Here is a 27191-nt window from a genome sequence, read left to right on the forward strand (position 1 = left end):
ATTATTAACTAACTTAATGTTTCATTTTGTAATCTTTTTTTTTTTTAAATACGATACTTTCGTAGGCAAAACATCATTTTCCAAAGATGTCTTATTAAAAGCCTGCCGCAAATATTGTGCCCAGTCACGTTAAACTTCGAACTAATTCTATTACGTGAGGTAAAAAATAAAGCTTCTATAAGCCTCTTACCAGTAAATGTAGACATTAAAAGTACTTTCTAATTTGCTTGAAGTATGGCCATAATGTTACTTTGAATATATTTTATGTATTTCGAGCAAACTTTGATCATATTTTTTTCTATAAATTAAAACTTATAATAATGCCAAAATGAGTTGTAAATCTGTCTTATATTTGTTTCGTTATAAATTAGTCGTAATCAATTTTCGCTACTTTTAAGTCGTCAATTAAATATCCAAGGCAGTTAGCCACTACAAAATGGAGCACAACTATCTTGATTTTATTTTAAAGGAAATAAAACTGATAGAAATAATGAGAACAGCAGAAAAATACTTTTTCGTAATCTTGTTTCACAAAGGCCTTAACAAAGTATTGACCTCAAGATTATTTAGTCTTTGTCAAACAAATATTACCCTTCAGTCCGTAAGAATATTGCGACTTATCTTTATAACTAATCCTTTATCCATAAAGTTTCAATAAAGAAACAAAACTCCAAATAGATATACATTTTTTTGAGAATTATTTTAAATTAGCTGTCAAAAATATATTCGAATTTTGAACAGCATAAAATTACAGATCCCTATCTAAAATAACTTAATAAGAAGCTAGATGCCACAATTCGCGGATAAAAGGAGCATAGAAATACGAGGAAATTAAATTCTTCATGAAAACTTATTAACTTTTAAAATAACGACGGAGGGTAGATTTTAGAAGTTTCGTTTATTACACAACATTAAAAAAATAAACAAGTAAATTAATATTTTAAAAGGTATTTAAATTAAAATCGCTTATGATTTTTTTCATTAAAAAAGTGTATATTTTATGGTAAATAGACAAGATTGACTGCTATTAACATCTGAATATTGAATTATTTGTAATCATAGCTGATAATTCGTACCTGTCATCACTATACAAACCCTAATGACATGTCCCATACTCATTAATTTTTGTAGTCATACTTATTACTAAAAGCAATTATCGACTCGCCTTCCCTTAAGGTCACGAAAATTGTAAGCGGTGACCCCAGATGGGCGAGGGGCGAGTAACTGCGATCGCTGGCGAACAAACGGGGGAACTCGCTTCAGTCGTGTGTCAACCGCCGTCGACGCCGGTCGTCCGCGCCGTGCCTCTCGCGAAAATATTACGTGAGCTTCATTATAACTCGGCTCAACTCTCCGATTGAAATGTTAATTAAAACCGTGTGTGAGTAAAGTGCTTACGGCAATATACTCGTATGGAGGGATAAAGCTCTGTGATATGTGATGGAACTGTTTGTTTAAAAACTTATTGAGGATGTATGTCTTATTGGCAGTACTCAGTTTACTTATAAAAGGTAATACTAAATATATTGTGTATGGATTGTTTGTTATTGTTAAGTATACGCTTAAACCGACAAAAGAAAATATGAAATTTTAAAATCCGGATTATGAGAATATTAAATCACTCTTTTGGTAATGAAGAACAATAAAAGGGAGTCCCACGGTGGGCGACAATAACCGGCAGTGTCGGAAGCTTTAATGCCGCTTCTTATTCATTTCTGGAATAAAATTGCATTAAAATTTATTCATGAAGAGCAGACTGTAGAAAATTTTATAATAAAAGGCTATTCTTCATCATTCATCTTAGTGTGACATTGTAGGAAATAAGCTGCTGTTCGCAGTAGGTCATTAAGCGGAAAGAAAACTATACTACCTCCCTAAATTAATAATATTGAAAGGAAATTAAAATAATTAAAGGAGTTTCAATTATAAATAACAAATAACGTCATTACCTTAATTAATTAAATGACAGTATTCATTTTTCAGAATAGGCGTAAAATGTTAGGGAATTAAAAGTTCCTGATTATTAAGTTTGAAAACTAAATGAAGTCATCGCTGTATCTTTCATCTGAAGGACCTCTCAGTTAGATTTATTCAGGCCAGGCCTCCGGGCCGTCGCTAAAAGCAAATTGAGCCTTAAAAATACAAACTGTTTCTTTTTTAATTTTCTTATGGAAATTTCCTACACTAATAAGTCTGGTTTAATAATATTCAATTTGTAAGAAGTCTTTCTAATTAAAAATAAGTTTTCAAAAAGAATATTAGGGAGTTTTCACTAAATAAATAGACGCAATTGTGTGATTTTGATGTTCGGAATAGTTCATGGATGTGCTTCAAAACCAGTTAACTTTTTATCCCTCTATGTCTACGGTGACTGTATCTACGCAGGCGGAAAGCTGATAGGCTTAATAATTATTTAATCGTTTTCACTTGTTTTATTCTAATTAACACGTCGGAAAATTCTTGGGAATCATGAGTTCAATATTAAGTGTTAGTAGCGGAAGGAAACTACATTTTCAGAATTAAATTCACGCAGTTTCTTAAATATATCTCAGATTATTTGGCTGTGAGCTTCTCATTACATGTGCACTATGGTTCCGTAGTTGAAAGTTACAGTCAGGTTAATATCATTTAATCAAATTTTTATAAATCTTTATTAACGAACTGAATTTAAATTAGTTTCTACTTTGAATGTACAAATATTTTGAGAATTATGCTTACGGATGCACAAGAGTTCATGACGATGGATTAATTATTATTGCCAGATTGTCTAGAAATTGTAAGGAAATTAAAGATACGTTTTATTTTAAAGTAAAATACCTTAACAAACAACCCTAACAATTTAAACTTCGACTTCAACTAAAAAAAATTGAAGTCATGTTGACTTCAGTTTTATTTTGATTTTTGTTAGTGGTAAAATACGATTTTGAGACGGGGATAAAATACTCGTATATAAGAATTAAAAGATGTATACGTAAAGTTATATGTTACGGAATAAATTAATTCCTTAGGATCGATATCGCAGTATTACCAATTGCGAGTATAGATAATTCAAAAACAGCAACCCTTTCAAGCAAATAAACTAAGGAAAAACATTCGCATGGTTAAATAATAATAGTCCTTAATTACCATGAGTTCTTTGTAAAATATTGTTACGTAGTTGGATTCGGTTAGTCTAGAAGCCGACCCCTTATAGTAACGAAAAAGCTAGGATGATGATGATGACGATGAATTACCATGAAAGTTCTTGTCTCGTCATCAAATGTCTTAAAATAAAATAATATGTATTTAGACAATGTTACAAGTGTACTCCGACGTAATACTTCAATCAATTTTATGCTTTAGCTTGCGGTGTATATATAGGGTGGAGGCTATAATAGGCTTGACTAGGACCGATACTATTCTTGCCCACACCCAGGGCTGTTAGCCATGCACCGTAATGGTTGGGTAAAAGTTACGCTACCGGTAAATCGATGCTATTCTTACATGCTTGTAAAATCTATACACATTAGAATATACATAGGTTATAGAACACCGGAGGATTAATGTTGCTTTTCTAGCCGGATTCTATTCTGATGTGGTCTATATTGTCAATATATTTTTATTTTCCGTTTTATAATCTAATATAAAAGCAATTTAGTCATAGGCACTTATTAAAATATCTACGTATGATATCTTCCGGATTCTTAGAAACGCTGATAAAACAAACCTCCTTGTTTCAAGAATACGGATAAAGGAATAAGTATTTGTAAAGCCCTTCACAATACATAGATTACCTGTCTCCTACCACGCTTAGTCACTTTTCACGAGTCCCTTGAGACGTGACGGAGTGAACTATTGGAAGCCGAGACCGCGGGCGCTTAAAACAGCTGTAAATAAATTGTGACAGTTTCCTAGTTTATCGCTTTTATGTAAGGAAAAACATAACCTCCTTTTACGAATTTTTTGTTTTTTTTTGTCGCGGATGCAGACTCAAAATATGAGCTTCTGTACGTAAACATACGTTGCATTTTTCTTTGCTAATGGTTGCAGGTTTGGATATAGGCTAGATCTTCATATCTCTAGATCTCTATATTTTAAGTACTTTCATATGCAGATCTGATTTTGTAACCGTGATATTGAGGTTCTGATGCCATTTCGGAAAATCGTACAAAGTAAGACTAGATTGTGTTTCAGGCAGATGTTCTCCAAACATAACAGTAAGGCCGGTAGCATCTAACGTAACCGTTAAATCGTTTGCTAAACCTTCAGTTTTGTATGGAAATCCACAGCTTTAACGGACGATTGGACGTTGACGTTAGATCGTGCAGGGGGCATAAGCCTGAGTAAAATCATCTGGTTTAAAGGGATTCGGCGTGAAGTGTGAAGGTTTCTTCCCATGTATGGCTACGAAATACCATTTATTTAAGTCCAAAATATGCCATACAAATTTAGGTGGTTATGGACCCTTATTGAAACACCATCCTATGAGTAATAAGGATGATGACAGGGTAGAGTGTAAAAATCGATTCAGTCATTCATATTGACATGTTATCTATTGTAATTTTTTAATCTTTAATTTATCTTTATTTCACACAGACAAGTATGTTATAAGTTAAGGCCAAAAAATTTTCGGTTCGACTGTGGGGTGAAAGAGTTTAAAAAAAATTACTATTAAATGTTCTTTTGATTAAAAATTATAGATATAATTTGAACAAAATGAAAGCATAGAAATAGGCTACTACGACAGCAATATCTAGATAGATTCTTAATTATCAACAGACTGATAAAAACTTCATTAATTTAATTTACGTACATGAAGATATGGTGTTTTCTGGTCCTTTTCCGTCATAAATAGAACATACAATGCCTATTGACCGCTCATAGTTCCTTAAGACAGGTAAAGGTGTTTAAAAGACTGCGTTAACACTTCACTTGTTTTACTTTAATCTTAAACGTAAAGGGTTAAAAGAGACCACGCTTATGCAGTAAGCTATATTGTTGGTTCTAGGTAGCAAGTATGTATGAAATGTAGTATAAAAACAGTTTTTCGTAATGGGTGTATGTCGTTACGTATGCTGACTTAGAATATATTTACTTATATGAAAATGTTATTGGGCCTCTGTCCAAAATGATATAAAATTTATTTTCTAAACTAATTTTAATCTTGTATGTATGGATTCTGTTCGAAAAGGTTAAAACGGAATCCTATAAGGATCCGCCATCAATCCATCTGTCACCAAGCAGAATCTCAGAACCATGATAGCTAGACAGCTGAAATTTACAAAGATGATGTATTACTGAGGCCGCTATATCCACTAATCAGGTTCATCAACGTTTGGTGCGGTGATATGTATGACGGGTGACCATTTCTTTTCTTAAATGGTTTTTCTCTAGCTTATGTTATGAAACCCTTAGATAATATAAAATAATATCATAGATTAATTCAATCTTATTAAAACATAAACAAGCTAAATTTAAAATACAACCCACTGCTAAATTAAGCTAAACGCCTTTCAAACACAGCCAAAGGCACGACTAGGCCTGAAATTAAAAATAAAGGCACAAATAAAGGCGTGAAAATAACACCCAACTTAATTAAGCGAAGAAAAACAGAAGGTACACAATATAATGAAATTAGGCACCTTACTCCTTAAGGCGGAAAACATCAAAGGCTTCACTGAAGAATTTAATTGAATATCCGGTACCAGTCAGCTTAAAAATACAAAATTAACACGAAAACTGATTATGAAAGCGAATGATGCTTTTAGATAGTATGGTAAAAAGTGTCGTAAATACTTTCAAATTAATCAGAACTTCTATTAATATTTGGGTCAAAATATATTATGTCTTGTGTAGATTCTTGTGTAGAAATGTTTTTTAATAGTTTTTTATATAATTGAATAAAATAGCATAGATTTTTTTGGTAGAATGCTAATTTTAGAAATAGGGTTTAACGAAGAAAATTATACATATATATAACAGATATTATAAATATAAATGGAAAATAAGCATTGTCGGCTTCTATAGGTTATAAAGCCTTCAAACCGGTAGAATTCTCATGAGCTAACAAGAAAAATTTAATAAACTCTTCAACTGCTTTTGAACTCAAACTGCATAACAACCGTCAAAATACCGGCGAAAATCTTCAAGCAAAATGACTGTATCCTTGGCTCGCATGATTCTAAGAATAAAACACTGGAATTGGCGTTGATTTATTTTTCAAAGAAAACATAAAATCGCTCTCTCGCCATTCGCGAAGGCTCTGAAGCTTGTCAAGTCAGGCGGAGAGGCCAGAATTAGCCTTAGGATATTACGGACTGAGTTTTTACAGTTATAAACTGTTATGTTTATTATTAGTACTGACGTAATTGTGTAAAACAAACGATAGCTTTGTTTTATTCGGGTAAATAGCGGTAATTGTTAGGTGTAAGGACTTTTGTGTCAGTAAACTTAGTTGTGTATTTTTATCATTCTTATTTTAAGCGCGTTCTCAAAGAAAATTATTTTTGATTGTATTTTTCTGCGTTTGAGTATTTGGTGCAGTGTAGAAAAAAACTGGTTTGTTGTTCAAGATGCTAAAACAATAAAAGGCAAAATACAGATCTTTACTATTACAGTAAAACCTACAAAAATAAAACCAACCAGCCTGCGAACATCAATAAAAAATATAAAACATAATGAATTAAGAGCCATTTGGACTTCTTTCGGGACTGAGCCCGCAATCTCGGTACTGAATTCACCGTGAATTCAGGGTGTACAGCTATAAACCACGGAAACTTATGACCCTCGGGTGTCCCGTAGAAAGTTTAGATGCCTCCCAACCGTATCGCGGGAAAACTGCTCCTGTTCCAACAAGAAAGAGTTGAAAATCGATAAACAAAACAAGCAAAGGCACTAAATTAGATATGATATTTCCTTGATTCTAGTCTTAATTCATTCGAGCTCTCAGCCGTCGTAATTCAAAGAGATGCTTCCGAGTAAGTGCTCGCTATCTACAAAGCCCTTGCTCACAATCGCGCTGCAATGCAGTAGTGCTTAAACATTGTTAAAAGTGTGAAGAAAACTAGCGAATGAACACGACAACTCGCTACCTCCCACTAATTAACCGACTTTAAACAATAAAGTTACCTTCGTGACGTCTTGGTATCACCAAGTTGAAGGCGAGAGTTTCAAAGATTAAACAGTACAAGTTTGTTAAGGTTTAACAAGGTTTCGCTTCTGTTACTCCCGAATGATTGTTGTAAAGTCCAGTTTGCTCACCTCCGGGGAAATAAAGCGAGATGGATATATTTACAAAACGAATCTCTCTTTCTACGTCTCGTACTAAATTATAATATTTTATTAAAGCTCGGGGATCGTTATTTGGTTCTGGAATTAATTTTTCAGACGTCTAACTTTCTGGTTCATACGTTTTGTTACATAAGTTAGACGAAATTTGTCTGATATTATTTGTCTTCTAAACTGATGCGATTTTGTCCTCTTGAGGGATGGAAAATAAGCAAATAAGTCTTCAATCTTATTTGCTTATTTTTATTTGAATCCTAAGTTATTATTTTAATGTTTGAAGTTAAAAAAATGTCCTATCGGTTGATTAAAATAGGAAATTTCGGCACCAAATACAAAACTTATAGAACGAGTGTTGTTAAATCGTACTTGAAGAATAAATGATTTAATTTTATTTCACACCTACGAATCAACCATATCTCACAAACAATGACATTAACAGATGATATAAATTATTCTAATTTTCGAAAGCGCATGAAATACACTCTCAAGGCATTTCTCGTTAGCGCTTGTCAGAAGTGTTGAAGGCTCGTCAGAAAATCTGACACTGTACGTAATGGTGTAAGATTTTTGGCGTAAGCTATGAATCAAATGCCTCGGTGACAAATCCTCTGTTTGATTTAGGAACATGTCTTGCAAAGCACTTAGTGAAATGGAGGGTTTTCGAATATAATTATTTTGTATTCATAATATCCTGTGGCTGTGAATTTAACACAAACAACGTGGAACAAGGATTTTTTTTATAACAATTTTTGTCCTTAGTTTTATAACTCCAATTGATATTGTTCGACTGAATGGTTAATTTTGCATAAATACTCATTAAATTACAATTTAGTAGACCTTCGCATTCTTTCGTTGCATAAGAGTCATTTTTTTGGTTAGAAAAATCACATTAATAAAATGTGAAAGCATGTGAGTGTGTTTTTTATGTCTGTGATGTTAGTGACTATGTTTGTTACTATCTTCATGCATAACCGCCTGATCTCTTCGAAATTTGCTGTGGAGGTCTCTGACACCTTGGTTTACCCATAGGCCATAAGGGTAGTTTGTTTTGCTGCCGCAACCAACATAAAATTCGTATTCATATAATATACGACACAACTGCCTCAAATTCAATGTTACATACCGTAACACGAATAAAATAAATATGGTAGTATTTATTATCTATGATTATGGCTTACGTAAATAACAATAAGGACCTGCTAAACAATCATTTATGTAGTCAGTTCTATACATGAATGGTAATTTATATTAATACTATTTTTACGTACATATGTAATTAAGTAGAGACACGTGAGTATATAAACCAACATAGCCACGTATAGTCAGCAACAAAAGACGGTTGACGTAATCAAGTCGATGAGTCACTGCTGTGCTATTAAAAGTACCGAAATATGCTTGACACTTAATGGTTAAAACCCACTTGAAACCAATGTTACTAGTAATTAGTATAATTAGTATTTTGAATTGCTCCAACGATCGATGAATGAAGAATTGCAACGCTTTGCCATGTATTGATATCAAGACACGGATGACGTAGCTCGGTAGTTTCGGTTTAGCCAGTACTTAAAAAGTCTCTAAGTCAGTAATTAAAGGGCGAGAATATTCTATCCTATATAAACACGAATTGCCTTAATTTATTGAAATGAAAAATGAAAAATTGTTATGAATCCTATTTTTTACGTTTGAAGTTTTCTATACCTTTCCTGTTCCCACGGTAAGAGGAAAGATAAATCCTTGGTCTTTATTTAAATCTATCAAATACCAAGAAAAAAAACTTGTTATGATTTTAGGGATCTTACCGATTCCACTTTTACATAGTTCTGTATATAGTTCTAGTAGTTCGTTCGAAGTTTTAATAAAACAATTTCCCTTGCAGCAAAGCGATAACAAGCTGTTATTAATATAAATCAAAATTAAACAAAGTTTAAAAGTTAAGCGCGTCAAACTGTTCGTCAGAACACAGTACACAGTTCTAAAGGGTTGAAAGATAATTTAATGTAGTGGCGTTAATTATTTTGTGAAGTTGTAAAACGTCAAGTAGAATCACCTTGAAAGTTTTAGTTGCTGTGAAGCTGTTAGTTTGTTAAACAGTTAACGCAATCCAAACAAGAATCTACTGTAATCACTTCTATTTATAATATTGTTTTATTGAGAGTAACTTAAGAGATTAAGATATTATTCGTTTTAGTTGTTTAGGATTTAAGTTTCAGGAGTGTATTAATTTCTTATAATTTTTTTATACTATTCACGGTTTCTTTTGATATCGACCAGTATTGCATGTGTTTTTTTTTATCAAATTCATCTTAGAAGTATGTTATCTTATTGAGAATTGAAGGAACTGTGGGAAAGTTGAACTCACGACACTTGTGAAAAAATAACCGAATTTCGATATTTGCAGGCATTTTTTTCTGTATTTTAATCGATATTACACTGTTTAGGGCCTTAGCAACGGTCACCTCTACAAAAGTTTATTTAAATCTTAATACACTAGGAAATAGAACTCAAATTACAATAGAGACATTTGTCAATAAATCCTCAAACATTTATCGTTTTCAAAAAATTGTCTTCGAATACATTCAAATCGCCTCAAATCGATACGCCGTAAATATTACACGAACTGTCTACTATAGGATTTACGTTGTCAGCACTGTTTCGATTCCATTTATGTTACTCGGATACGTATTTGTTGTCTGATTTAATATGACATGTAAGAGAACCATTTATTTAAATGTTAACCCGATGTATTTTCTGACTACCATAGTAGTACCAAGTTTATCGTGTATCTACGCGTTGTACACTAAGTTTCTCAAGGGTAAACGTGATTTTTTGTAACTGATACCTTCTAATTATTAATGAAACACATTTTATTATTAAATGATGCAACGGTTTACTCACGCGTATTTATCGGGGTAGCCCGACTAGTTTCGGACCCAACCAGAGACGCGGCGGGATCGCGAGTCGACTCGCGATCCCGCCGCGTCTGCTCATGATTAAGGACTCCGGTTGGGTCCGAAACTAGTCGGGCTACCCCGATAAATACGCGTAAGTAAACCGTTACATCATTTAATAATGAATCAGTCTCACGATAGTTATTATAAAAATAAGAAAAACAGTTTGGTTAAAAATGTAATGGACAAAATGAAAGTACTACGCGTTTACTTAAACACTTACTTAGTTTACTTAGAGCAAAGAAATCATGTAAAAGCACGACTATTGTAGAAACAAAATGTTGCTATGCGTCGTTTCTCTTCCACAAATGCGATAATCCTGCATTTAGCTTCTATTACAGGCACTGAGTACTATACTCCCATTTCTAACATGTTTCAAATAAAGATTCGCTAAACCCAGCCCATTCTTTCCCGGCTTGCGACAAAGTCCCTAATAACCTCCTTCTGTTGGGAATTGAAATAAATGTTAACAACATGACCTAAACAGCTGTCTCTGATAGTACATAAGATGTAAGTGTCGGAGCAGACGCGCATCCCGTCCGACAGACTGGCACCCTGCCACTGTTTGGTCTTACTGCCGTCAAACCGTATACGACGTTGTTATACATACTTGTTAATAGTATGTACAAGGCACATTCTATTTGATACCAAGGCTTAAGCCAATTACTGAAAATTTGTGTGTGTAGGTAGTCGATTCATACGTCTTGTTTGTGAAGTCTTATTACTCGTCCGTGAATGTCCTTAAGATCGGCAAAGACCTTTTTCTATATAAAGAAATAGAAAGGGATCGCAAATCTTGTTCATTTGAGCATTTTTTTGCCCACAACTCTTTGCGGGGTCTTAAGATAATTAAAATCCGAACCATCATACGCACACGAATCCGGTTATGGAATCGGAATTTTTTGGAACTTGACAATAATCCGACATTCCAAATTATCTATCATATTTGCAAGTTTGGACGTAGGATAGAAGTGTTGTAGTTAAGGTTTCCCGGTGCAGGGTTTCCGCCTCAATCTCGCTCGAAATAACTGCAAACTAACGTACTAGACTTGAGTGAGTTATTACGGCCGGTATGCCAGTTAAAGTTTGGAGACCCAAAATAGGCGCTAACACGCTCACAAAATCTAAATATGCCGAGAAAATTTCGCGTCTAAAACTAGAAACAACTAACTGGTTATGATAGTTACTTATAATCCAGAAGTGACTTACAATGCACCCGAATATTACTTTTCGTTCGAGGAGCGAAAATATTGCGAAGAAGTCCGAAATCGGAAACCCGCAGCAAGCGTCATGATCAATAATTTTGTTCCTTATCGACATAAGCCTTTGCCTTTGCCTGAAAACCATATTATTTGTCTTTTACTTCTCGATGAAATAGGTCACACATTTGTAAGACACTGAATCATACTTTGAGTAATAATATATAATTTCTACGTTTGATAACTTTGTAAACATGTCGGTCAACCGCCTAGGAGGTACCTCGTTACACAATGAGAAGGTTATTGGATAAAGTTTATTGATTGAGACTACTAACAAATAGAAGTTTGTGTGAACAAAGGAAAAACTGTTTGGTTTTGGTAGTACCTATCGAATTATCTGTGTTAAAATATTAATTTACTAAATGGCTTGATGGATATTTCATGATAATTATTAATACCTACCTTAACACGTTATAATGACATTCAGTAAGAGTACGCTACATATTTATGGAAAAAATCTCTTTGTTCCAGAGTCCCTACTACTAAAGATAGTTCGAGTGTCAGTCCCTACATACCGGGTGAGGGGCCAACCTGCCCAATTTGAATGTGACTACGAGTTGGGTGAAGACACACTGTACTCAGTCAAATGGTACAGAGACAATGAGGAGTTCTACCGGTACATGCCCAAGTACGACCCCCCGAAGCACGCCTACAAATTGGAAGGGATCAAAGTTGACGTAAGTTGATAGTTTGAATTAAGTTACGGTCAAACTTGCTGATAGTCGGCGGTTATGTATATGTACAGAAATGCTAGCGATAGATAACAAAGGGGAAGCTTATGGCTGGTTGTGGATTAAGCTTGTTAATGAATAATAGGTTGGAATGTATTATTAGGAACCGTTTTGGGTTACGAGTATGGTGTTTATTGAAAATCGACGTTACAAATACCTACGTATTAGCAATCAGAGGTTTTAAAATAATAAATAACCTAAAAACAACAAAGGAATTGTAAGCTGAAATCAGAAACAAAACAGGTATTTCAAGAGCAACGGAATAATCATTATTACATCATAAAACTTTGCATGATCAATTATTATCTCGCTGAACAAATGCCTTTGCCCTGCAGCCAGAAAGTTTCAGACTGGTAAAATTTACAATTTGATTACAACGCGATATGGCTTGGCAAGTAGATACAATTCAAACTTCCAAACTTTGCATTGAACTTGAACGTGCTGTGGTCTCAGTTCAAACGTATAGATAAGGCAGTACAAATTTAGCTTCGCGGGTATTGTAAGCTCTTCAAAATGCGTTGTGGCTATTTCTTGAAGTGCGACAACTCAAACTTTGCTTTGTGGATAAACTTGAGAGGATGTGACGGCGACCTGAGTCCTGAGCGTTTTCGGTATTTGAAGCTAAAAATACGATGTATTGTCGGAGCTAAAACGATTCTCTACTTGTATTACTATGGTACTGAGTACAACGTAATATATGCGCTTAAATACCTTGACAATACATGCCTGTTACCAACGAAGATCCTAAAACAAATTTACAATTTAATGAGCTTTTTCCTAAGTAAACATGTCGACATCATTATCTGCTATTAAAATCCCCAGCTGCCTTACTTAGCTTCACGTTTTATTTGACATTTATTTTGTTTTATTCCACAACATTTGAATTTCATCTATACGTAATGTTTGAAGCCATGAAAAGAACAGAGGTTCCTTTTATTCGATAAACAGAATTTATTGTCTCGGGTACGTAAAATTATATTAAGAATAGTCGACGACAAAAACAAGATAACAAGATCAATGCTAACTTCATAAGAAAGAACCTGTACAATGAAATGTCAGAGGTTATGAAATGTGATGTGATACAACAGCAATAAAGCAAATTATCGAGAGATTTGAAAGGTTTTTTGGAATCTCATTCTTTAAAGAGGTTATATAGTTCGGTTATCTATTCGGGGCGTACAATAGGGTACGCCGTCGAACACTGACAAAAGATCGGGATAGAAATGAGCCGAAGCCACACAATCCATACGAGACTATTGAGGAGTACTATCGTCTAAGCTAGTGGAAACGTGCTCAACAAAATTACTTGTAGTGGGAGATTTAGCAAGAATTCAATTTTCCTTATTGATCAAGATACACGGACAGTTTGTAGGTTTCCTTATTTTTGTATAGCTAAACTTGTCCTTGTCCATTTTATTTTGTGAGCTTGATGAATGGGCACTTTGTGTTTTAATCGAAAGATTTACTTGTTCTTTTGAAATGACTGTTAACGAGCGAAATTCGAAAGATCTTTTACGACGACCGGTTTTTCATAATCTGTAGGTTAACACAAATAACATTCCTGTTAACACTGCTAAGATTCAATGGTTTTTAAAGATTGGCATTCTCAAATAGTCTATCCTCGATTTAAATGTTAAATGAACAATATACATAACCGTAAACGATGAACAATAACAAGCTTACCGTGACCCCTCAAACCGATGCTATTAAGCGTAATAGACCTGTAATCTTCGGAACATTCAATCAATACTTAACTCGGGCTTGTGGCACAGATTTCATAAATAGAATGTTGTGGAAGGTGGTGGAACGGTTTAAGAGAGTAATTTTTAAAAGTCTCTGAGTAGACACGGTGCAGTTGAAGAGTTCCCAGTAAGCAACGAGGGCGTTCGTTAAATGGAATAACTTTTGAACGACTTCTTGCAATTAGCTCATTACACAGTTTTTTTAATAGAAAATGTATTTTTATTTCGTAACGACCTGGAAAGCAAAACTTACGAAGTGGAAAGTTTGGATAAACATAAAACTTTGTGCAATAAGTATTGTCGTTAGGATTTTTTTACTTTTGAAGTGAATCACTATTTACTCTTGGTTCGATTTTAGGGTTGAATTTTCGTGCTAATGAAACTGACTGAACTGACCTGACTGGATCCGTTAACTTTGAGTACTCTTTGTTGACTATTTTATGTAGCTTGATTTAAAACACCAAGGGCCTGTTTCACAATCATCACGTAAATCGTCATTAAATTACTTTCCAGATTTTTTCATTCAGATATGATTTTTCTTTTAATTAAGAGTGATTTTAAAACAATTGTTTTGTGTTTATGATTATGATTTGGCAATTTTAGAAACCAAAATATTAATGTTTGAATTAAACACATATCGGTTCTCATCAATTCCTTTTGTTAACAGTTACAAAAATCGGATGACCGAAGAGTCATCCTACACCAGGTGACGCTCAAATCAAGTGGACTGTACCGGTGCGAGGTGTCGGCTGAAGCGCCAAGCTTTGCATCGGCCGCCGGCGAAGGCAGAATGGAAGTTATATGTAAGAATACTAGTAAAATAATCTACTATGGTAGATTTTTATACCACCACTATGCATAAAATTTATCCGATCATAACGATACATGACGATTAGTTTCTATGGTTTAATTTCGAAAGCCAATATAGGTAATATTTTACAAGCTTTTTCCTAGTAGAGTATTACTCTACTCTACTCTATTCTTAAATGGATGTATTCAAACATCCATTTAAGAATAGAGTAGTATATATAAATGCTTGAATAAAATTGCAATATGAATGAGATAGTATAACTAACTACAACGTTAAACTAAACTACGTCTCTTGTTTTCGTAGAAACTCTTTCCATTACACTAAAGAACAAGTTTAATTTCTCAAAAATCACGATTTAATTTCCTTTGATGGAGCGCATACGTAACAAAAGGAAACCATTATTTCAATTTAGAGTTCGTTTTACAACCGCAGTAACACAGCTCGCTCTACACACGACAAATTCTCTACCATTGTCTTTTGTCCTTTTAGTATATATGGTACTCAATTACTTTACATGTTCTTGCAACTTGCTGAGCGAGTTTTATGACCTCCACTATTTAGAATTTTCATTCCTGTTATATTATTCTAAAGTAAGAGAATAAAGAACAAAGGAAATCGAATTTCAATTCTATGTTGAGGTATTGGATTTCTGATCAGTGCGCTTAGTATGAACTCTTAAGGATTTTCAAGATTTTGTAGAGAACAATGCTGCATATTAGTAATTTGTTTCAAAGATACTAATGACTGCACGAATAGCCGATTGGTTGAGGTCACCGCGCCAAACCCACTGAGCGCGATGCGTCGAGGGTTCGATCCCCGCGTAGGACAAGCATTTGTGTGATCCACGATTGCTTGTCCTGTGTCTGGGTGTCTTTGTGAATGTAACTTGAATGTTTCTGAAACCTCCCGCGACGCAAGGATCAAGTTCCTTAATGCGATAGTCGTTTTTAAAGAAGAAAAGAAAGAGACTTGGTGCAGGGTATGCCCTAATATTATCGTATTCTAAAATATGTATAATAAGTGCATCAAATAAAAATGTAAATAGTCCGAATAAATATGAAATAAATGTATCTTTTTACCCAGATTTGCCTCGGGAAGGTCCAAGAATAACAGGCAACGAACAAGAGAACAGAAAAGGGGACTCTTTATTCCTGAACTGTACGTCGGGCCGGTCGTACCCCGCGGCGGTGCTCAGCTGGGACATTGATGGAGAGAAGGTAACTATTAAACTGTTTGAGCGATTGTGACATTCACTAGGCAGGCATCGTTATTATACGACCTATTCAGATAATATTTTTTAGTTGCTAGTTTCAAAGACGTTTTCGGTGTTATATTTCATCAATTGGTGATACCTAACAGGATTTAGAATTTTTGCCCAAATCGCGAACGCTCAAAAAGTATTTATATCAAAGCATCTTGACTTCTACCAATAAGAGTCATGTTATGACAAAGTCTCTAAATATATCCGTTTTGTAATGAATATTTCCTCCTCGAATAGAACCCTTATGATTTTTGTACTCTTCAATAACATTTTCGTTTCTCAATTCGGTTGCATAATTTCATACATTTGAACAATTTTGCGGAATATGTAGATGTTTATGTCTACATATTGCACGAAACAGTTTCCATCTGTGGAAACCCGGAGCGGACATATCCATTATGCCCCCATTACGGTACCAGCAACTAATCCGCTGGTTATGTAAAGACATCAATCAATTCTCTCGACGCATCGCGAATACCAACGACTCTCATACTCCAGACAACGTCTGTTGAGAACACGATACCGACAATATCAGTTTGGAAATTGTCGTTGTGACGTCAATGTAATATCCCTAAACTTTCGCCCACAAAAAATATGAAAATTATATTTATGGGTTTAAAAAAACTTAATTGTGTTGAGAAAACTTCTTTTAACCGACTACAAAAAGAAGGTTCAAAATTCGCCCTACAACATTTGTAGCTTAGCTCTTACTTAAATACTTTGGTTTGGACAAAAAAAATAAAACCAGGTCAATAGTTGTTTTAAAATAACTCCGCATTTATAAAATCTATCCAATTACAAGAAACACGTAATAATAAGCTAGAAAATTTCCTTTTATAACTCTCTGACGGAAAATACAGAATCTAAAGTTAAGTATCCTGCTTTACTATTGATTTCTTAGAAATCTGTAGTGAGTTTCATAACACGGATACACACTACGGCTGCTGTAGATGTGTTCGTAATGTACGGGCAGTGACCGTAAGTTTCCGGTGTGCAATCAAACTGTATGGCAACCCTGGACCGTTATAGTATGATTTCTTACTGGGGCGTCTCAAATCTCGATTGGTTTGACTCGATACGAAGACTACTAGATGCTTCGATGCAAACGAATACGAATATTTTTGATGAATCTTGTTTTAGCTTCGTTCTAAATCTGTTATAGTCTAGATCTTTTATCTTTAAGTGATAAAAATAAACAATAAATGCGGAGAATGCAGTTTTCCTTCTCCCGTTTGGACAAGAATTGTAGAAAGTCTCAGATTGGTGCACGAGCTTAATTGCTGAAATTCCTTTTTCACAATTATCAGCAGAAATGCCAACAAAGATGTCTTATATTACTTTAGACCTTAAATAAGAGAATGAAATTTAAACGGACGCTCCAGGAATACCTATAAAGTCCGTCTTCGCTACAAAACAAATATCTCAAGCAATTTATTCGTTAAATTTACGACCTAGCTTTTAAGAAATTTTATTATGAGTTTATAAAAATGTGATGGGAAATAGCTTCACGTGCATTTATTTGCTGCAAGTTAATTAAATTGTTTTACAAGTCGTAGTATAAAATATCGCGTAGTCGCTTTAATTAGAGGGTCTTTATTAATATAATTGTGCTCCCTGATATTTGACCCTTTTTGAACGAGTTTCTGGAATTCGACTCGTTTATCCTGTAAGGCTTTTTCAAATTTTAACTTTTCTGGAATCCTTATAGAACCTTATTGAGTGTGGGTTCGTATTTATCTTTTATTTCTGATTTGGCCCGAGCTCTTTTCCGTTTTGAACAAATCTCGTCATATTCTGTTCGGGTCGAGCAAAAATTTTAATATACTTATTGGAACTTGGAACTTTATGTTGCGGTACTTACAATGTTATAGAACACATTACATTTATAATTGCTAATATCAACCACTTCTGTCGTAGGACAGTTGCTGATTTGAAAATAATAATACTTAATTAATGAAATAATAAGTATCTACATATTTTTGATTTTGCGTTTGTTTCTGCTTGATTTAACTGCTGATATTTAAAGAAAATTCATCACTCAATCACTTTAAGAAACTTCCATTACCTAAACATGGATCTAACAATTACCTGACTATATATAGATATTTCTAGATCAGCACATCTAGGTAATCATTACACTTTTCATTTATTTTCATATTTCGTTTCGAGTTTAGCTTCAGAAATCTCGCTAGATTGATTTTATAGGGACGTGGTCGGACACTTTGTAGTCTACACAAGAATCAATTGGTTTGTCGCATCGACTATTTCCAGGCACAGCTATTCTCTGAAACACCGATATTAATTGGCTAGCACAAGCGTAGATTTTTTGCGGTATCACTGCTCTATGTGAACATAGCTTTATTTTTCTAAATAAAGAGTACCTCTCTGTCTTGTTATTTTCGTGGTCTACTCTAATGTTAGAAAATACTAAAGAATTTACGTGTAGTTTAAATAAATTCTTGTAAAATACCCTAATACTTTGTCTACTGTTATAACGTATGGTAAACGTTTGAATGCTCTCATTCATATTTTTCTTAGTAAATCAGATTTAGTTTCTTTGATGTGATATGTAGTAGCTTTTTGAGATAACTGCACGATGATGTGTCGATGATCGGTGAATGGACGATCTTTTTTCACGACTCTCTAATTATGGATTTCGAAGAAAAGGGCTAGGCTGGAATCACAAAAAATAAATGATATTTTAAAGGGTATTAATTAACTAGTAGTAGGGTACTATTAAAATTTCAATCTTTGTGTGTATGTAGAACTTAATTTAACAAAATTTTGATCTTTACTCGTTACTGTCAATAGTTTTGCAGAAACAAACATCTATTTCTACTCAAACAAACAGCTATTATTAGTCAGCTATTGACAAACTTTATCAATAACATCCCTCTTTTGTCCATTACAAAATAAATTTCATCGATACACTTCATTAAGCGTTTACAAAACAAATCCTATTGAACTATACAACAGCCCTATTAATGTCTTACATATTATATTCGATTGACATCTGTTATATTATGCTGTGTTAGTATTACAATATAATTATACAGGATTAAACTATTTGATATATCATCAATATCTTTAAATACTTATACCTACATATATATGGCTTTATGTGTCACCGAATAATTGTAGATAATTCCTTCGGTAGGCTGTAGGTTTTTCCTCAGGCATGAAGACCTACTTTGTAAATTTTTCATGTATAAAAAGTATTAATAAATAAAATAAATAAATGGACTAGAAACTTTCTAATTAAGTTGGAATCAACGGAAAACCGGTACATACAGGTACTTAACTACGCCCAACTCACATGAACATTACTGTGATCTACGAATGCTTGTTCTCAGTTTGGGTGCCTTCATGCATGTGAATGTTAGTGGAAACTTCTTTTTTTGCAAGACGTGGAATCCTCATGGACACCCACTCCCTCGAGGAAATGGGTAGTGTCAGACTCTTAGTGACACAACTTGAACCGCCGTTATTGTGTCGGTGTATGGCAATGCGTTGCAATTCTTCATACATCCTTTTGTGGGAACCCCTACATAAGGACACACCCCTGGTACACAATTTCTAAATGCGGAGAAGTTTTTTTAGTTTCTTAGTATAAATCCATAGAAATTTGCCTAGCTTAGATTGTTCCTCTAATAATAACTGGTTCAAAATTTTCGCAGTGTAATTTTGAACTAACGATATTTGCTATGATCTAGTGGCAGTTTTAGAGAGACAATTGTGAGTTTCCTTTCGACTTTGGTTCGTTATCGCGAAATTTAGGAACAATTATGACATCGAATTTAATGTTCCGAATCGAAATATGGTTTGTCGTCCGACTATAAAATCAACCAATAATATTTGTGACGTAATTTATTTGGTACATAGTTTTGCTACATAGTCTATACATAGTGTATATAAGATTATACTGTAGGTAATAATAAAATTATTTATAAAAGTTATTTTCATTATGCGCAATAAATGCTCTTATTAGAGCTAGTAGCAAAATGAATATTCAAAGCAAAACAAAGGCCAGTAATTAATTTTAAAATTAAGAATGTATTGTACACTAGCTGTTGCCCGCGACTTCGTCTGCGTGGTTAGAAGATATAAGTAATGACTTTTTCTTCGCTCCTATTGGTCGCAGCGTGATGATATGTAGCCTAAAACCTTCCTCGATGAATGGTCCATTCAACACAAAAATATTTTTTCTATTTGAACTTTGTGATTTTGTGATTTTAATATTACGATAACTCATTACCTATTAACTTTTTTGGTGTAGTGTAAAAGGCAATTTTGTTCTATATTACATGCATAATATATCTAACTTATTTATTTGGAAAAGGATTATTACTGTATTGTTAAAAATAGGTTCGTAAATAACCCATAATTTTACTGTATTAAGAAAACACATATAAATGGTTATAGTGCCAATTCACGCTGGCATTATCTAGTGCATATTAGCAAATAGACAAAAAAGAACTTTCAAATAAATTACCACTACTGTATTTGTACCATGAATTCTTAAAAAGATACTCTTTCTTATGTATGAGAGAGATAGCGCTCTACATTACCCGTATTGGCATCTCACTTTCACAACGGCAACTGTCTTTCTTTAATAGGGAAAAAAGCTGACAGTAAGCGCTCTAGACAAAGCTCCCTAACAACACGACACGCTGCCACTTCCTTCCTTATTTAACACTTTATCCTGCCTAATTGTCATTTTCACAATCGTAAAAATTAACGGCTCTTCTTTTGTTTCCTATTGTTCGGTCAAAAGGGCCCTCTACTTATATCACATGGAATTAATTGACTAAATCTTGTGTTTATTATTTTTCTCATAGGTAAATTGAATAATAGTCATGTTCTGAGGAATTTTAATTCTTTGTAAGTACTTAGTAAGCTTATTTTTTGATTACGGCCGAACGAAATTTTAAAGTTTTTGTACTCTATTTTTACCTAATTTCTATTTTTACATAATCGTGATAAAATAATAACATTTCTTTTTCTCAAAATTGGAATTGAGACGAAATATTTATAATTTATCCGAAATCTCTTTAGATAAATTGTGTACATTTTGCGGTGGTCGAATAAGAATAGAACACATTTTAGTGAAATTATGTAACTCAATAAGCAAGTACTTAGTTTAGATTTATTAGAATAGTAAGTAGATTAATTCTAAGAAATTGCCAATTAACTCGAGATTAGACGTAATCTTGTTTTTATTAAAAACGAATGTCACTTATTTATAGCAACTGCTTGACGGGTATTACTTAAGGTTTAATACTGGCATTATTTGATTTTCGCTTAAATTTTAATTATTTAACTTAGATAATTTTCTTGGAAATTAAAATAAATTGTGTCGCTCATTTCTATTTCAATGGATAAAATACAATTTTCTATCATTAATACGAATAATTCCCAGTTCATAGCTTGTATATCATTCCCAAATACATTTTTGTTCAAAACTTATGGGATATTCCTTTTTATAGCCCGGGATTCCAGGGATTAATAAAATAATATCGTTTTGCCGACCTACATGTTGCAGTAACGGAAATGACCGAAATGTCCGCTTTCGGAATTTGAAGTCAGATTTAGTTGCAACTGTATTTTGTATAGCGGACCAAATTGAAATACCTACGTACCGCGAGCTATGTATGAGACATGAGTTCTCGTACATTTTCTAAGGTTTAATAGTGGAGTAGATATTGGTGGTGAAATAAAATATTATTTCGAATGCTTATGGGAAAGTCTGAACTCTGATTACTATAAAAGTATTTGTTAAAAATTACTTGAGTGTATGGGGGTTTTGAGTTTAAGATTCTTATTTACAAGCAAGTAGATATATTTCCAGTTAGGCCTCGAAGTGGAGATAGTTTTCATAGAGGTTTGTTTTTGATGGGGTCGGTTACGTCCCATGCCATGTGCAGGTTTCTTTTTTGAAAAAGAAAACGGATGTCACCGCAGACGCTCTCGTCAGTTTTCGCTCGGACTTTTGTATTTACGTTTGGTGCCTGTCTTACCGAGCTAGTTTGTCTAGGTCGGGTATTTTTGTTAATATTTAGCAATTCTGTTCTATAGTATTGACTTATTACTGACCATCACTACCATAGTAGTAAACACATCGGCCAAGGATAGTTTTGTATGTGAGAACCAATTGTTAAATACCCATAATTAATGTATTTATTATGATTGTTTCACAATGCTAGAAAAGAAATCTTATTATGATAATTATTCCAAGTCTAACACACATTGACATCTACAAAAGGTACTAACTCCATTATGTCCACAGGTCTCTGACCCTCTCCTCCTCGTGGAGTATCCCCCGACACAGCACGCTCACGGCCTGCTGTCCACAGCCCTGGGCCTGCGCGTGCCCATTGGCCGGACCATGCAGGTCCGATGTACTGCGCGCGTGGCTCCAGCGTGGAGGGAAGGCAGCGAAGCCGTCGTGGGGAACAGTCAGCTAGCTGATAGCAAGGAGGCTATGTTATTAGGTAATCTTTTGGATATTATTGTAATATCTAATAGGGCTATCTCTTACTAGCTAGCCACTCACTAAATAAAATGGAAGAGATAGGGAGAAATACAGTTCTAAACATTAACAATAAGATTTTAAGTTCCTAGATGATGGAGATCTTTGTTACGAACCAAGTTATTCTGAGAGAGCTTCTCTCACGGGTTTTGAGATATTTGATGAATAACAATGAATATTTGGTACACCAGATACCCACTTGAGACTGTGGAAAATCCTATAAATAACACTAGAACTTCCACTGACAGAAATAATAATCAATTAAATAAATTCACAAAAAGCAAAACGAAAAAAGACAATCACAATACCAAAACATCACAAATTCGTTTTTATAAAGGCAACATGAAAGTGCAATTTTTCAAGGAAAACAACGAAACCAACGAAGCGTTCGCCATTCGATTAGTTTACCGTACTGCGCAGTACAAAATGAGCTTTAATATTTATGACCGCTAACGTTAAACAGGTTGGTTCTTTGTGTAATTAGCCGACATTCAACCGCAGTTGAAAATAAACTAACTCCGCTTCCACATTTTTTTAAAGCAAACTTCTGTGAAGTTGTGGTTCCAAACTATTTGGTGGTCTTCCTGATTAGTTACACCACCAAATAGGTTAAATAAAACACCAAATAGTATTTTCTCTTATTTTTGGATACCTACTGGCCGTTTCGGAGATATTTCGAACTTAATTTACATGTTCTAAATACGTTATTCCAATTTCAAATTTATAAATGCTTTGATTCGGATTTATGCTGATTCATTTGTGTGGTTTCGAGAACTAGAATAGATAGTAAATGTTGCCATTGTTCAATAAGTATTTTGGTCATTTGGTGCTGAACGGAAATATTTTAAGGTGATTTATGATAAGACATCGAAATCGTGCTTCATTTTTTAAGTATTACAAGCAATCCCAAAGAATGTGTTTCGATTACTCCTTATTCCATAAAACAAAGAGATGAATTCTCGGGAAATGGCACCTAATATTGCCATGGAGATGAGGTTTCATCAAATAAATTTATCCCCGTAATTTTTCATTTCCATTTGTCGGAACCGCAAATGTATGGTGCAACCATTCTGATTGTGCGAGGTGCCTGTATAATTACACAGTGCAAACACACCGAGCATAATGTATGTAAATAATTAATTAGGAAGCCTTTACCACTTATAATTTCGCTTGATGTTGGAATGTTACCTTGAGCAGAATTCCAGTATAATTGTACGTTTCAAATTCAAACGTTTTGATGTTTTGTCTATATGTTGCTGCGGTTTTGTACTGCATTTGGATCATTACGGGTGTTTTGCATAATTATAATCGTACCTCATAATAAGGTATTTTTCACCTTTTGTACATTATAAGAATGTTTCAGGCTCAGTAAAATCCAATTCCTATTAGTTGGGATCGACAAAACTTTTGTTGAACTGTTAAACTATCTAAACCCATTCATGAATCCATTTTTAACCGTTTGTTAGTGAAGATATATAAAATAATTAGACGACACAACTATAATTTGAATTTTACTAGTGTACTTCTTTGGATATATTGGTACAATTATTTCAATTCAAAGCTTTATGACCACAACACTACTTTCTGTCAAAAATGAGCCTTTAAGGCCCAAAGCATATCCTTTTTTCTGCCTTTTGAAAGCCTGTTATGCATGTTCATTAAGGGCGAAAAAATGGCAACTGCCACGAGCTCGTACGTTAGCTTATATGTCCGTTTGAGAGTCGACGTAATTCTCTTATTGGCACGTTTCTCTCGAAGCCGACTTCGCCGAAGGTTGGCACTTGAGACATAAAGAACTTTAACTTGTATTGATCTGGACTTTTTGCTGTGTAGGTTGGATTTTACTGATATTTTGTGTAGAATATATGTTTTTTAGTTTTCTTTTTTAAAAATTTAAAAATTCTGACATAAAACAGCTAACAAATAATTATTGAAAGAAAGCCTTTTCCACCATTTTATCTAAAGGGGTTGTGTAATAAGAGAATAGCAAGGATGTTAACTTTGTTAGCAGGATCTTTATCCAATCACTATAAATCTGATATCTCAAGGATTAACTATCACAAAAAATAGTTGAACAAACTATTTAAGTTGGTAAGTATTGAATGCGAATGACATGCCGATTATAATTACTATTAACCATTGAGTTATCGAGAAATAGTCAAAGTCAAGTGAACCTTATCACACTATCTTCTATAATCGTATGATTAAAAAAACACAAGTAAAACTGAACAGATTAACTTCATCCAGTCCGTCTTGAAACATCTGTGACACTGGAGTTTTAAAATCCGTGACTGAAATAACTGATACTCCGATATAACACTTTAATCTCTACGAAAAATTGAATGGCGTTACTGCTATCATATTATATAGTTCCGAAAGAGATATAACAATATAAGGCATATTGTTGTTTCGAATTAAATGAAGTACCTAATACAGAATATAAGCACGAATATTGATTTAAATATTTGATTAACGGATCATATAGCAGCAGAATTCATAGATGAAAATTGTCCATAGTCTTCTAATACGAAAATCCAAGACAAAAGCATAATAGGGCCACAAAAATCCCTAGATACCTAACAATCGCAAATCCCGAGTTATAACAATTTAATATCTCCAACCCGTCGTTCATAACAATGTTATAAAATGATGCCGATCGCAATATCTTACGGCATTATTGTCGGGACATTGGCTGTTTATGTAAACTCCTATTATACCGACCGTATCGATACTATTACCGATTATATCATACTATCGATTCGATTTGTACTGCGATTAATTTAATATTAATTTGGTGTAACTCGGTACGTTGAATTTGATTGAGTATTACGATTGTATAGTAATGTACTGCTTTCAATGGAAGGTAATACATACAAAGATTGATTAGAAAATTGAATTTGAAATTTTAAGGAGTAGAGGACTTTTTAGTGGAGCGATAGGCAAAAACAAATAACATCTAATTCAAAACATTATATTTCTTTTTATTATACGAGGTCAATACGATTTTCAGACTTCAATAATTTGCAAAGATACTTATTTGACTATGGATTAGTTCAACAATTGTATCCTTAGACATTTAGTATTCAGTAAACACACTTCAAGTCTAGGCAAACGGTACTGCGAAGTAGACTAATTAATCGAGCGCAATCTGCAGTTGATGAATAGATGCGTGCTTTGACGTAATTACCGTTAAACGTAGCGACTCCAATTTAATGGAAGATTGAGAACGATTTTATGCAGAATAAAGAAACAATATTAAACAACTTTCTTGGATAAAATAAAGAATATAATTGTATTTTTCCGCTAAGTTACCGTATAAAATTGATCCGTTTGCAGTATTCAGGGGTCATAAACCTTAAACTTACTTTCGTTATCAAATATCAGTAGAGAATAGCACAAAATGCATCGTAGTGATTAGCACAGCTATTTAGGCGTCAGTCAAGACCACGTTCACCAGTCACCAGGACGTTCAATTATTTGCACGCGACGTTATGAACTTGCAGCTAAAAACTTCAGAAAAAGAACACAGCAAGGAGTACGGTACCGGCTATGTTTTGTTTAAAAAAACGCGGTACAAAGTAAACGCTGGTACATTATTGTGATGTCCAAGTTTTTACTAGTTCTCCGGGGAGCCTCATCATTTAACTCGAATAACAAAGCTTGTTTGTTTCAGTGAGGAGTTCAGGCGAGGCGTCTGCGCTAAGTGTAATGCTGTTAACACTTTCCCTCGCCCTCTTCTTCAGATCCCTAATGCAATCAGAAACGTGATAAATTATCTCAACTCTTTTATGAACAAAACGTGATTAAGGAACAGGCACAGCTCTCGTTTATTCCAAATGTGGGATATTCAACAAACTTCTTAGACATAATCATTAATTTAACCTTTTTGTAACGGTCATTGATTTCTCAAATGTTATTGTTTATATAATAATGTACAATTCCGGTAGCTAGTAAATACTTTAATGTTTTATAGTTAAATATTAAATTAAGTCTTCAATACATATCTCGGTCATTATTGCTAGTGTAAAAAATATTTTTTTGTTGGTACTTTCTCAAAGTGAAGGGTTATCTTTAGGTACAAAATTTATATTTTTGCAGCAAAGGCATTTGGCAATTGATTATATTTAAATTTGATTTGAGAAACTATCTATAGATAAAGTATATTGTAAATAAAAGTTTAGAATCGCCTTCTTAGATAATATCTACTGATGTATATAAAGTAATAATTAGTCGAGATCTTTTTTATAAGAATTATGAAAAATATCGAGAACTTAAACTGCATACTGGGAACTGTTGACTTATGTCAAAATATTGATTATTACTCCTTTGTTTTGAAACTAAACTAGTACTTTGACTGCTTCTAAATAATCTTAATTTTTGTACTAATGTTTTCTAATGCCTCAAAGAGTCTTGAATCACCGCTGTACTATATAAATTATTGGATGATGTATTAAATGACGTTGAGGAAGTTTTTGACAGAAGTTTGAGTGAAATGTTGAACAGTACATATCCTGAATAGCTGAATATCACGGAACCAGTTGTACATACTGACTAGACACATAATATGCTTTCGTTGTTAATGTGTACTGTAATTAGTATTTTACTGGCATGATTTTGTTGAAATAAAGAACGATTTGTTACGAA

At 33.7% G+C, this 27191-nt stretch overlaps 1 protein-coding gene across 2 annotated transcripts; it reads left to right on the top strand.

Moving 5' to 3' along the window:
• Positions 1-966: 966 nt before the first annotated feature.
• On the top strand, positions 967-27191 carry LOC113495146. Of its 2 annotated transcripts, XM_026873753.1 has the most exons (6): positions 967-1511; positions 11945-12150; positions 14614-14749; positions 15841-15974; positions 22305-22509; positions 26221-27191. In XM_026873753.1, the coding sequence occupies exons 1-6, from the start codon at positions 1472-1474 to the stop codon at positions 26313-26315; spliced, it is 816 nt and encodes a 271-aa protein (XP_026729554.1). In that variant the 5' UTR covers positions 967-1471; the 3' UTR covers positions 26316-27191. The 2 variants fall into 2 exon arrangements, with proteins under 2 accessions (XP_026729554.1, XP_026729553.1); XM_026873752.1 differs by lacking the exon at positions 967-1511 and having other exon boundaries at positions 10951-12150.

The sequence above is a fragment of the Trichoplusia ni genome, chromosome 6 (genome assembly GCF_003590095.1).
Source record: "Trichoplusia ni isolate ovarian cell line Hi5 chromosome 6, tn1, whole genome shotgun sequence".
Lineage (NCBI taxonomy): Eukaryota > Metazoa > Arthropoda > Insecta > Lepidoptera > Noctuidae > Trichoplusia > Trichoplusia ni.